This window comes from Engraulis encrasicolus, chromosome 4 (assembly GCF_034702125.1).
Source record: "Engraulis encrasicolus isolate BLACKSEA-1 chromosome 4, IST_EnEncr_1.0, whole genome shotgun sequence".
Taxonomy (NCBI): Eukaryota; Metazoa; Chordata; class Actinopteri; order Clupeiformes; family Engraulidae; genus Engraulis; species Engraulis encrasicolus.
Genome location: NC_085860.1, coordinates 36,506,519 through 36,519,018, shown reverse-complemented (window position 1 = coordinate 36,519,018; position 12,500 = coordinate 36,506,519). Strand labels below are relative to the sequence as shown.

The 12,500-nt window shown below is 42.2% G+C and overlaps 1 protein-coding gene across 1 annotated transcript in view; it reads left to right on the top strand.

Moving 5' to 3' along the window:
* Positions 1–12,500, top strand: part of abcc8 (ATP-binding cassette, sub-family C (CFTR/MRP), member 8) — a 118,651-nt gene that overhangs the window by 32,922 nt on the left and 73,229 nt on the right. Inside the window, exons 8-13 of the mRNA XM_063197349.1 lie at positions 534–698; positions 1,511–1,666; positions 6,893–7,027; positions 8,019–8,181; positions 8,781–8,821; positions 9,309–9,454. Coding sequence (XP_063053419.1) covers positions 534–698; positions 1,511–1,666; positions 6,893–7,027; positions 8,019–8,181; positions 8,781–8,821; positions 9,309–9,454 — 806 coding nt within the window. The remainder of the gene's footprint in view (positions 1–533; positions 699–1,510; positions 1,667–6,892; positions 7,028–8,018; positions 8,182–8,780; positions 8,822–9,308; positions 9,455–12,500) is intronic.

Genomic DNA, 12,500 nt, shown 5'->3' with positions numbered 1-12,500 from the left:
GGCCAGCTGCACAGTGCCCAGGGGTACCAAACATTTTTGACCAGTGAGGGGGCAGCACACGACACAAACTTCACAAATATTGTTCATAAAGGGGGCAGCAGTGAGGTCAAGTGCCTGGGGGCACCACATTGGCTTAATACGGTCCTGCGCGTACACTGTACACGGTACACCACATTGAATATCTTTGTCTATCGCTGCTCAGGGTCTACGTACATCATCTCTTCAAGAAAGTTCCTGCCCAATGTAGTGCTAATTCAATACTTACAGAATCGATTTAACTATTGTGTATTATGTATTACTGTAATAACAGATGCGGAGGCACAGTTACCGGTGAACACAAAATTGAACTCTGCCACTCACACTTACATCACACATGCACACACACACATCACTCACACATTGCACCCAGCGGCTTCATAATAAAAAAAACTCTTACTTGTGCATCAGTATACACAACATTAACATCTTCTAGAGTGTATTTGTCTACTCTCTAAGTGTTGAATAATGCTGCCTGTTTCCCCATCTGTCTGCAGGTGCAGCTGCTAGGAGTCTACTTCATCTCCTCCAGGGAGTTCCTGGCCAACGCCTACGTGCTGGCTGTGCTGCTCTTCTCTGCCCTGCTCCTGCAGAGGACATTCCTCCAGGCCTCCTACTACGTGGCCATAGAGAACGGCATCAACCTACGAGGGGCCATACAGGTACAAAACCAATCAGCTGGCGTTCAGGATTAGCCTGACAGGCCAGACCATTCATTTTGAATGACTTCGTAATTCACAAATGGTCTGATTACGCTGCTGACCAGTCTTACCGACCAATAAGCGAACGCACTTGGGAGCGTAATATCATACGTCATGAACGTCAACTGTCAGTGATTGGTCAGAGCTCATTTCAAACCAGAGCTGAGCTCAGTCCTCCCACCCAAGTGCTTCAGGGCATCGAGGATCTAGACCAAAAATGAATTACAAAATAATTAATGTGGTCTACTAAAACCAGGCTAGTTCAAGATTACATGCAGGAGTGTCTTTCTCGGTAGCATTGTCGACTATATTAGTGGCTCAGTTGATTTCAAGGCAGTTTCCCAAAGTTGCTAATCTGGTCAAGTCATGCAAAAGCACACAATAGGTGCTGTTACACAGTTATGTTTAGAATGTTAACCCCTTTGCGCAGAGGCTATGTTATGACCATACTGTCACCAAAATTGTAATGGCTATGTCTTAATCTGTAACTTAAGGCTCTCTGTAATATCATAGAAATGGCTGTTATTATATAGTTTAGTATTTTCAGCAAATAGTGAATAGGCCCGCCGGCGACCCCATCTGCAAGCTAAAACACAAAACTGATCCATAAAAAAAGATTGCCACATTCCAAATGAAAGGTCATCTGCTTTCCATATCTATGATGAGAACTGTAGGCATATCATATCAAAATACCATTTTAAACCCTGTTCATTCACTTTTACATTATGTTTGCTACCCAGTTTGAAAATGCATTATTTCCCTATCCACTCCAGATGAAGATCTACAATAAGATCATGCGTCTGTGCACATCCACCATGTCCATGGGGGAGATGACGGTGGGCCAAATATGTAACCTGGTTGCCATCGACACCAACCAGCTGATGTGGTTCTTCTTCCTGTGTCCAAACCTGTGCGCCATGCCAGTTCAAGTAAGCCAGACAGCCTCCTTTCCTGTTACCTTTGAGGTTGCGATTACACCTTTTCACAATGACGATTGACAAGGTCTGTTTTGAAGCAAGGCAGGGGACATGATTACCAGCTTGAGGTTTTCATACAGAGGGTTTTCAAGTTTATCAGAGGACGTGCTCAACTTGAGCAAAATGAATGATTTTGGGGGGTGCGATAAAAGGTATCAACTTAAAGAAGAAAAATCCGTACTCACAAGCTACAGTACGTCTCATTATTTATTTATAGATTACCACCATGTCCACAAGCAAACGTGTTTCGGCTCTTAAGCCTTCATCAGTGCGTCGTCACGCACTGATGAAGGCTTAAGAGCCAAAACACGTTTGCGGATTGCAGATTTTTCTTCTTTAATTTCATACAGAGGGAAAATTGGTGTCTACGTGCAGTTAAATGCCACATACATCTTAACCTGTTTCAAAGGGAATGTTATGTTCAAAGGTGTGTGAAGTCATGTGAAAAGGGCCAATTCCATGCTCGTTGTGGTTAAGCAGTGTGACTGATAAAAGCTGTCTGAAACAAAATGGGATTCGTTTGCTGAAGGAGCAATGCGCAAGGTGGCAGTTCTGTGATGCTTTGTGCGTGACCAGGGGGAGGAAATCCAATCCTGGAACACGTCTGTGTTTTCCCTCCTCTGATGGTTCCCAAGATAGAAGGTCAATTTTGTAATTCGTTATATTGATTCAGAAGGCCAGTGTTTCTCCTTCTCTCTGTAGACCTCTACTGCCAAAGCAGCCCATTCCGTCTTATACTTTCCCCCCTTTCTCCACTCTGCCTCATTTCCTCTATCACAATAATTCTCTTCCACACCATAGACTGCATTGTGGTGAACCTGACAGATCCCAGACTGGATTACAAGATTACATTTTATAGTCTGTGCACTGGTAAACTACCCAAGGGCACCAAAACTGCCACCTTGCACATTGCTCCTTCAGCAAACAGTTCTTATTTTGTTTCAGACAGCTTTTATCAGTCAAACTGCTTAACCACAACGAGCATGTAATTCGCCCTTTTCACATGACGTCACACACCTTTGAACATTACATTCCCTTTGAAACAGGTTGGTGTGGAAGAGAATTATTGTGAGAGAGGAGATGAGGCAGAGTGGAGAAAGGGGGAAAAGTATAAGACGGAATGGGCTGCTTTGGCAGTAGAGGTCTACAGAGAGAGGGAGAAACACTGGCAGAGGAGCCCATCAGAGGGGGGAAAACACAGACTTCTTCCAGTATTAGATTTCCTCCCCCTAGTCACACACAAAGCATCACAGAATGGTTTCTTTTTTATCCAGGCTGTATGCACAATATTTTTGTGTTTTGTGTTCTGTGTTTTGGAGAGTTTGCCATGGGATGACACATGCTTCTGCATACAGCGCCCTGTGGATGTGTGAGGTATTGCATTGCATTAAGCTTAAGTTTTTTATGCCTTTATTGTTTACACGTAACAATATGCAACCTGGCCACTCACTCCAGACATGGGTAGCCGTTCATGCTCAGTTCCAGTCTTGGAAGTTTTGGGAGGGGTAGGTGCCCATGGGCAATGTTGCTTAGAAAGAGCAGTGGGTTCTTTTTGTAATGCACACAATATGAACAAAAACAGAAGTGAGTCCTTTTGCTGTTTGCTGACTGTGCAACCCGGATGAACCTGCAAACGTCCACGTTGTTGTCACGGTTGGCAAAAACCAAGTATTTTGGGGTTCGCATTGCGAACCAACTTTCCGGTTCGCAAACGCTCATTTTTGTGGCGTGAACGCGACGGCCAGTTAGCGAATAGGTGCAGGAACGGGCACCCGCACGGTTCACAGTCGACCTGAATGTGCTATAGTTGACTGCTGAGTTGCTATAAACTGAGTTAGGTACACTTAAAGGGGACTAGGTGTGAAAACACTCTTAGGGCAGAGTCAGGTGTAATAATGTGCTGTGGCACAGCTCCCCCGGTTCCAGTCATTTCCATTCTCATTCAGCCATCCTGTTGCCTATTCCTTGGTCTAATTCAGTGGTTTTCAACGTGGGAGCCGGGCACCCCTGGGGGGCCACAAGGAGGTGCTGCGGGGGGCCGCGGCAGATTGGCAGGAAAAGTATAGTACAACAAAATAAATACTTTAATAAACTGAATAACGAACATAAATCAAACTAAACTAAAAATTAGCAAAACAATATTCCCAACAGCATTATAAAAAAAAATCTATTGCGTCTCCAAACATTACTACTATTATTGTTACAGTTGTATGTTCTAGTGGGGCACTGCCTCAGAGACATAGACTATGGTTGTGATATGGGGGGCCTTCTCATGGTTAAGTTTGGGAACTCCTGGTCTAATTCTTATTCAGGCATACCTTCCATGCAGAGGTCCGGTTCTTATCTCTCCCAGCAGGCATGACCATTGCTGTGTAGCTTTGTTGATAAGTAAATATAGTAGGATTACATGCAGCACTGATTCACTAAAGCCCCACAGGTTATGTTATCTGTCACCACAGCTTACAAACAAAAGCAGCATGATGGGCAGTTCAGTCTCTTTTTCATTTTGCCTTTTTACCAGAGCTTTTTGCTGAGTCACCCTACCCTTATATCGAGATCATTTTAATACCATAAGCCCCGCTTTGTTTCTACACATCAGTTACATTCCTAACATAATCCAACAAATATCAGATTAATTTTAGAATAGGCAAACACAAAGCCCAGCCAAAACATTTCACATTTCACTCAATGCAGATTATTTTTAAGATCTCTCACAATCAGTCTCCTTTATTACTTTTGCTGGCATTTACAGCTGCATAATTCCGAAGATGAAATATTTGTCATCCTCTGTCATTTGTCATTCCTGATGTGTTGTGGAGGCTCTGTCAAATGAATCACTAGTCTTCTTTTGTCACAGTTTTCTTCCGTTGTTTTTTCTCCTGACGTTTTCCTCTCCTCTCTCGTTTGCACCTGTCACATTTGCTGTGCCGTCTTATCCAAAGCAATTTATGCATTTGGACAGCATGACATAGGGTTATAATGGAAAGCAGCCCCTCTGCTGAATTCTGTAGTGTGCTTCAAGGCACTTGTCCAGGTACTCTTACCTAAAGCAGTTGACCCTTTTTTGTTCATTGAGTGTTTCCATGATTGCAGGAGCTTTTGGAGAGCTTCAGTATCAGCGTGTTCTAATCCACAGCGTGTTGTTTGTCTTTGTATAGCCTATTAACTGCTGCTCACCCTTTATGTGCCAGAGCCAGTACTTCCTTGCTGCATAATTAGTAAGCTTCTGTGTAGGCTGAGGCACTCAAGAGACAACTGCTCGTGTCCTAACAAGGCAGGTGGTGTTCCTCATTTTTGCACGGAGATCTGTCTTCATCCATGATGGATATTGTTCAGATTCTGCTTAGGCATCTTTGAACAACATTTTGGAAGGATTTAATTTAGCAGCAGATACATTGTCAGCATCTTGACAACCATCAGAATCACTCAGACAGTAGCCTAATCAGCCCATGCCAGCGGCACTGCCGAAACGCTTAGTATTTCTGCATCGTATCGTGTCTAGCACAGGTAGCATAATTATCACCCAGTTATACAATATGTATATAATTTATCATACTGTGATGTCAGACAAATGTATTGTATTGTGTCTACTTTATAGTAACACCTTTTTATTTAAAACATTTTATATTTTTTCTAACCAAAAGAAAAAAGAAAACCACAATGGTTTGAATATCAAAATGTACCACTCTTTGATGCCTCCATGGCCAAAACTTTATGGCATCATCTGGAAATGAATGCCCATTTTCAAAAGATTCAATACTAATTCAATCCGTAGTTTTTGTGTGATGCTGCCAACAAGGAGACAGGTGGACGTGCCAATAGACAGAATCCAAAGCCAAAACCCTGCCAATAATTGCAGCACCTCTTTGAATTGCATCTGGTCTGGCTCAGTCTTATTCTGGCACTCCCCTTGGCTGGCGCAGGACATCATTTTCACCCTCGTATTCAAAATTGGATTCATCTTCTTTACTGAATTATTGATTGTGTCAATTATAGATAAGTTAGCATAAAGTTTTGTACCTGAAAACTTCCCACATTTCAGCTCTGAATGGTCGTAGAATTTGAATTTCCATCTGACCTGTTTTGTTAGCCAGTCTATGTGTGTGGTTATGCAAACGAAATGGTGTTAAATCATTCTCTATGAACAACATCTGTGCTTGATTACCTTTTGTGTAATTTTCAGGAGCTGCAATCACTCCCAAAGGTCATTAAGCTGTTTTATTGCACCTCTTGATGTGTGTCCTGAGGAATTCTCCTCATGCTGCTTTCTGCATAATAATGTCCTTGATAAAATCACTGATCTTCAGAAGCAAATATGCCAAAAGCTATTCAGCTATGCATTGCTATTTTTTTTTTTATTATTTTTTTTTTTTTACTTTCGTGAAACAGGGTGCTGCCTTGACATGACAAACTGTTAACCCCTCTACTTTTCCACAGATTATTCATTCAGAATCTGCCCCCTGTTTTTCAGTTACAATACATTACATTAAATTTGGCAGATGTACACACACAGACACAGACACAGACACACACAGACACACACACACACACACACACACACACACACACACACACACACACACACACACACACACACATACACACACACACACACACACACACACACACACACACACACACACACACACACACACACACACACACACACACGTCTCTTTGAGTCTTTCCCAGCTTAGGCAAGGCAAGACAATTTATTTCCAAATGGGAAATAAATTAAATAACAAGAAACAAGATAAAAAAAATGTGCAAAAAAAGAGAGAAGACAATAAGCATAGTAACAATAACCGCGCGAGGCATGCTGTAAAAGAAGACAAAGGCAGATAAAAACAAGATTAAAAAAGGCAGGAATGAAGCAGGAAGGTAAAAGAATAACAGATAAAAATAGCCACTATAATAACCATTTTCTATATTTCTAGTTCATTTGACCCCCTCTGCCTTTCTACAGTTTGTTGCTGGATTAATTCAGAAACAAATGTGCCACCTGTTTGTCAGCTACCCATTGCTTGTTTAGTTTTGTGGGACTGCAGAGGACTGGATTGACATGACAAACTGTTCATTTGTACCATCTGTCAAGGACCACACTAGTCCTTTTATGTGTTTGTTTGTCTTATCTAAATGTGTTTGTTTACATCCTATATTTTTTCACATTTTCCACAGATTATTGTTGGAGTAATCCTCCTCTACTACCTCTTGGGTATAAGTGCCTTGATTGGAGCCACCGTTATTGCAGTCCTGGCCCCAGTGCAGTACTTCGTAGCAACCAGACTCTCTGAAGCACAAAAAAGTACCTTGGTAAGTGTCCCTCAGCAGCTCACTGATGTGTAGGGCTACTGTATGGTGCTTAGTCTCAACTGCTTTCCATGCAACGATTCAATATGATACCACTTTTTTTGAATTTGTAATTTGAGATATACGCTCTAGTGTACATTTTCTTTGTATATTAGTTTCCACGCAGAGGCTCATCTTGTCACCAGGCTAGGCAGGCAGCTGCTTGGGGCCCGTATGGTGGACAACAACCCACACTTTAAACTGCAATTGTGGTGATTTTGGTTCAAATGTTCCTTCTTTTAGATATTTTGCTTGGGGTCCCAGGAGACCCTAGATTCACGTCTGTTTCCACGTAGCATTTTTAGTGTCAGTTTTCTGTTTATTGTGAAAGCCCATTCCTAGCCCTTCCTTGAAAATGAACACCATTACACCATAATTACACCATAATTCCCTCCATACATGCAGCCAATGGTAGCGGCTGTAAATAATGGCTGCAGGAGAGGGTGCAGGGCTAATGGACTAATGATGATAACGGTTGCTCAGGGCTAAGAGCCTCTCACCGCACTCCTCCACTCCTGACTGTCCTTAATGACAAAATCCCACACATTTCACTGTTACTTAAAAAAAATGACCTGTGATTTACTTGTAGGGTTGATATGAGTTACAGTCTTGGTTATTTAGGCCTACATTCTCTTTAGATAATATGATGCATATTTTCCTTTCTCTATCTCAAGCATATTGAATGGCTGAGTATGACAGTGTGCAATATAGTGCTTTTGATTGGTTGGTTGGTTGGTTGATTGATTGATTGATTGATTGATTGATTGATTGATTGATTGATTGATTGATCGATTGATTGATTGATCGATTGATCGATTGAGTGTTTTACTCTAATGCTTGACTGATGATTACCTGATGAAGGTTTAAGACCAAAACATTGTCATTATTAAGAAATGGTCAGTGTGCAGCATATTTTCTCTGCCACTGTGGTGTTGCTGCTCTCTCTGCACCGCAGGAGTACTCGACTGAGCGTCTGAAGAAGACCAACGAGCTGCTGAGGGGCATCAAGCTGCTGAAGCTCTACGCCTGGGAGCACATCTTCTGTGGCAGCGTGGAGGAGACCAGACACAAGGAGCTCACCAGTCTGCAGTCCTTCGCCCTTTACACCTCCGTATCTAGTGAGTTAGACCAGACCTCTGGAACGCTGGCCAATACTGAATACATTAGCAGCATCATGCAGGGGATGGCACACACAGCTGTCAGAGAGTTGAAAGTAAAATTTTGGAAATGTAAAATGAAAGAGAGAGATATAGGAAAAGAGAGATAGACAGATATACACACAGAAAGATACACTAAGAAAGAGGGAGATGGAGAGAGAGAGAGAGAGAGAGAGAGAGAGAGAGAGAGAGAGAGAGAGAGAGAGAGAGAGAGAGAGAGAGAGAGAGAGAGAGAGAGCAGCAATCACAACAGCTGTAGCTGGAACAGCAGCAGCACCTTTGGCAGGCCAAGGCATTATCATAAAGCATGAGCTAAGTAGAGCCTTAATGGCTTCTTCATGTGCACATAAATAAATCATATACACCATATAACGTTTAATGCCTGCCCTGTTAACTGAGTGTGGCTCTTCTTAAGTATAAGCCTCTGTGAAAAATAAGGACGATAGACATTGGCATTAGTACACATGCACATTTTCATTTAGCTTTCTACTATGAAACATAACTGAGGATTGCGTGTCCATGCTTTTGTGTTCATTCAAATACATTCTCCTCTGTTTCAGTTTTCATGAACGCAGCTATCCCGATTGCAGCAGTTCTCATTGTGAGTATATTTTAAAATACCCATAGTCGTATATTTGAGAGTTCTTTTTCAACTAGTCCTCATGGTCCTGGTTTTACATTTAGCTTCGTGGACAGTTAGAGACAGTGCATGCTGTGGTTGCTGAAGGGCATTTAAAGCAGATAGCTGTTTGAGGTCATCCAAAGAGGAAGCAGGCAGGCCACCTGAGGTGGCTGTGCTGGAGTGTGTCTCCGGTCACATTTCACTGCGCTCCTTATTTAGACTTTAATCACCTCTACTACATCCTTGGGCTGTATTTCCTCTGCTCTATTGACGGATTGTTGGATTTGGTTGCCATGCACAGTACTTTTAAAGGTTGACACCTTGATCCAAAGACTTTGGCAGTAAGCAACTGGACTTAATAGAAGTTGCTACAGCCAGACTGTTTGGCTAACACATGACCTGAATGAATGGGGATCTTCACGGACGCTGGATGACTTGATGATGTTTTTCTTTCTGCTCCTCAAAGACATTCGTGGTCCACGTTCACATCTCGGAGGATGCCAGTCTGTCCCCAGCGGTGGCGTTTGCTTCCTTGTCCCTCTTCCACATCCTGGTCACGCCGCTTTTCCTCCTGCCAAGTGTTGTGCGGTCTACAGTCAAGGCCCTGGTCAGGTAAATAACTGTTCACCTAGGCTTAAATCTATACATTTTGTTGGATAGACGGCTTCTATAATAATGTTATGTAGTAGTTATTGTTCAGTATAGTTGCCCAGGATAACAGCTATGTGTTACAGAGTATTATGTTACCTTTATCTATTTGATAATAGCTATGTTGTGAGCTTTTGGAGTGTTCCCATAGATGCTACCGAGAACAGAGATGAAATTTTCAGTTGCTGGACTCCTGTAGATGTTGCATTCTACTTCTGTACTCCCAGGTTATTGAATGATGGCACTTCAAAGTGGGACACTGTAGTGTAGCCTATCAGTAGGATGCAGTGTTTGTAACCGGAACTTTGATGGCATTGTTTGGGAATCCACAGATGCAAGTGGTATGGAAAAGTCTACTAGAGAGCTCTTGAAACTCTGTGTTCACTGACCTGAACATAGAAGTACCACATATGTTCGATTCTAAAGTGAGGGGGAGGGACTAGACCCGGAAACCGGAAGAATATTGACAGTTAGAATTTTTTCTTTTAGAATTCTTTTGATTGATAGTCAAAAGCAACCATCGCCCTATCAGAGCTTGTTCTCAGTGTTGTTAAGGTACTAATCCTGAAATTTAGGGCACAAGAATCCTCGCAGATCTATTGCGGATGCTTCAAAGCCGTTGAATGGAATACAATAGAAGCCCACTGTCCATATATGTAGTATATATATATATATATATATATATATATGGACAGCGGGCTTCTATTGTATTACATATATATATATATATATATATATATATATATATATATATATATAATGCCACTGACTGTGTTCTAATTGGAAGGGTTGGGTCAGCTTTGTTCTTCTATATAGCTGCAGTTCTTCTTGCTTCACTGGCAGAACTAACGCTCATGGTAATTAGGGAGACCAGGCTTTGGAAGGCTGAGGTTCTCAGGGGGTACTGGCTTTGTTCTAACAAGACAGGCGACGTATCTGTTCAGTGCACACAGAGATATGTGTATGTTTGCACCTGTGTTGGATATGATTAAAGTTTTGCTCTGGCAGTTTTACAAAAGTGCCAAGGCGTTCTTTTAGAACGTCATTTTATGGTGCATACTGTTTGATCATGACTGAATTGCATTTGAACAGGAGTTAGGATTAAAGAGGGCAAATAACAAACCCTGTTGGTGCTGTGTAATAAAAGTCAATAATGTGGAAAATGTTTGTGAATAGCGCTTAAGTGACGTAATGGAGTACAAATGGTTTTAATCCGTCCTACTGTAGTAAAAGTAGTTGAGGGAGGCAATGAGTCCAAGAACAGGCAGGACAACAGGTGCAAACAGGAGACTGCTTGTCTGATAAGAGAAATGCCAGATGCCAATGGGATAGCTTCCACGTCACAACATGCCAGTATTTTTAGGGCTTTTAGTAGTCACAGACGGCTTTGCTCACAATCATGTCGGTGAAGCTTTTATTTTAGTTTACTATCCACTTTATTACCCAAGGTTACAAACGTGGCTATTTGGGTCATGGTTGCTAGTGCCAAGTCATTCAGAAGACCTGCTGTATGGGCAGCCCAGCCATAACTACCAGACCGGACATCCTGTGGTAGCACACAAAAAAACCCATTGAAGTGGCTATGGTAATAAGGTGGATACTCCATTGTCATTACTTACTGTTGACCATGTTGGATGAGTTTAATCATGAAGGGCAAGGCTGTCTTACAAAGGGCAAGTGACTTGCTCTAGCTCCAGTGTTTCTCAAAGTTTTTCAGACCTACGACCACTTTGTCCTCCAAAAATGTTCAGGGCCCACCTGCCAACTGAATTGATTGCTAATTTTGATGCAGATCACTTTCTTTTTATCCACATTTACAAGCCTGTCTTATTGTGGTGAAAATGAGACTTCAGCTATGTTTAGTTTTGTTATAATATTACAAATATAGCTTACTGCTTGCTTGGATAAATAAAAATCCCCTCGCGGACTCCCTGAGCTCTGTCGCGGACCCCGGACCACACTTTGAGACATTGTAGGATAGCGGTGAGTGACAATATACTTATCCACAGCAGCCTGACAGGTCCTGGCTAACCCTTAATGGGCTATGGAAAGGCTTCAAAGAGCTGGTCTGAGCTGTATCCTATATGGTCTCCCCTTATAGTATGCCAGGCCAACGCTTTTACTCTTTACAGTACAGTTAATGGAAGCTGAACAGCATTGCAGGCATGTGGGGATGTTTCTAGACTGGAGACAGCTGCTGTCAGTAATAGGTGGTTGTTTTTTTATGTCACCACTTTCACATAATTGCATTGTGGGATTGTTCTGTTTCTGCGCTGGAGGGCAAATAGCACAGCTTTTGTTCTGCGTTGTACTGTATGGTATTTTGTGTTATTCTCAACTTGAAAAGAATGGTCGTCGCACACTCAGAACTTCATGCAGTTACATTTAATAAGACAGATGACCCTGATGAAGGCGTAAGCCGAAACGTTGGTCTTATTAAATGTAACTGCATGAAGTTCTGAGTGTGCGACGACCATTCTTTTTCAAGTTGAGTCTAATTGTCTGCCGTACGCACCTCAAACGGTGTGCGTTTACTGAAACCCAAAGAAAGATTTTGTGTTATTCTGCCTCTGTTTCTTACTGCTGGAAGACAGTACTGTATGTTGAGTGGAGTGGCCCCAATGGGAAACATGTAGGTAATGAGGCTTAGCTGTTTACGATGGTGTTTAGCGATTTGGGAATAGGGAACACAGCTGCACTTTATTATTTGCCTCTATTATTGTGCCTGACAGGCACACACACACACACACACACACACACACACACACACACACACACACACACACACACACACACACACACACACACACACACACACACACACACACGTGTATGAACATGTGCACACACACACACACACACACACACACACACACACACACACACACACACACACACACACACACACACACACACACACACACACACACACACACACAGTTTAGTACTTTAATTTGGATCGCAGCACATTAAAAGTTATACAGACCCAAATACTGATGGAAATCACAGA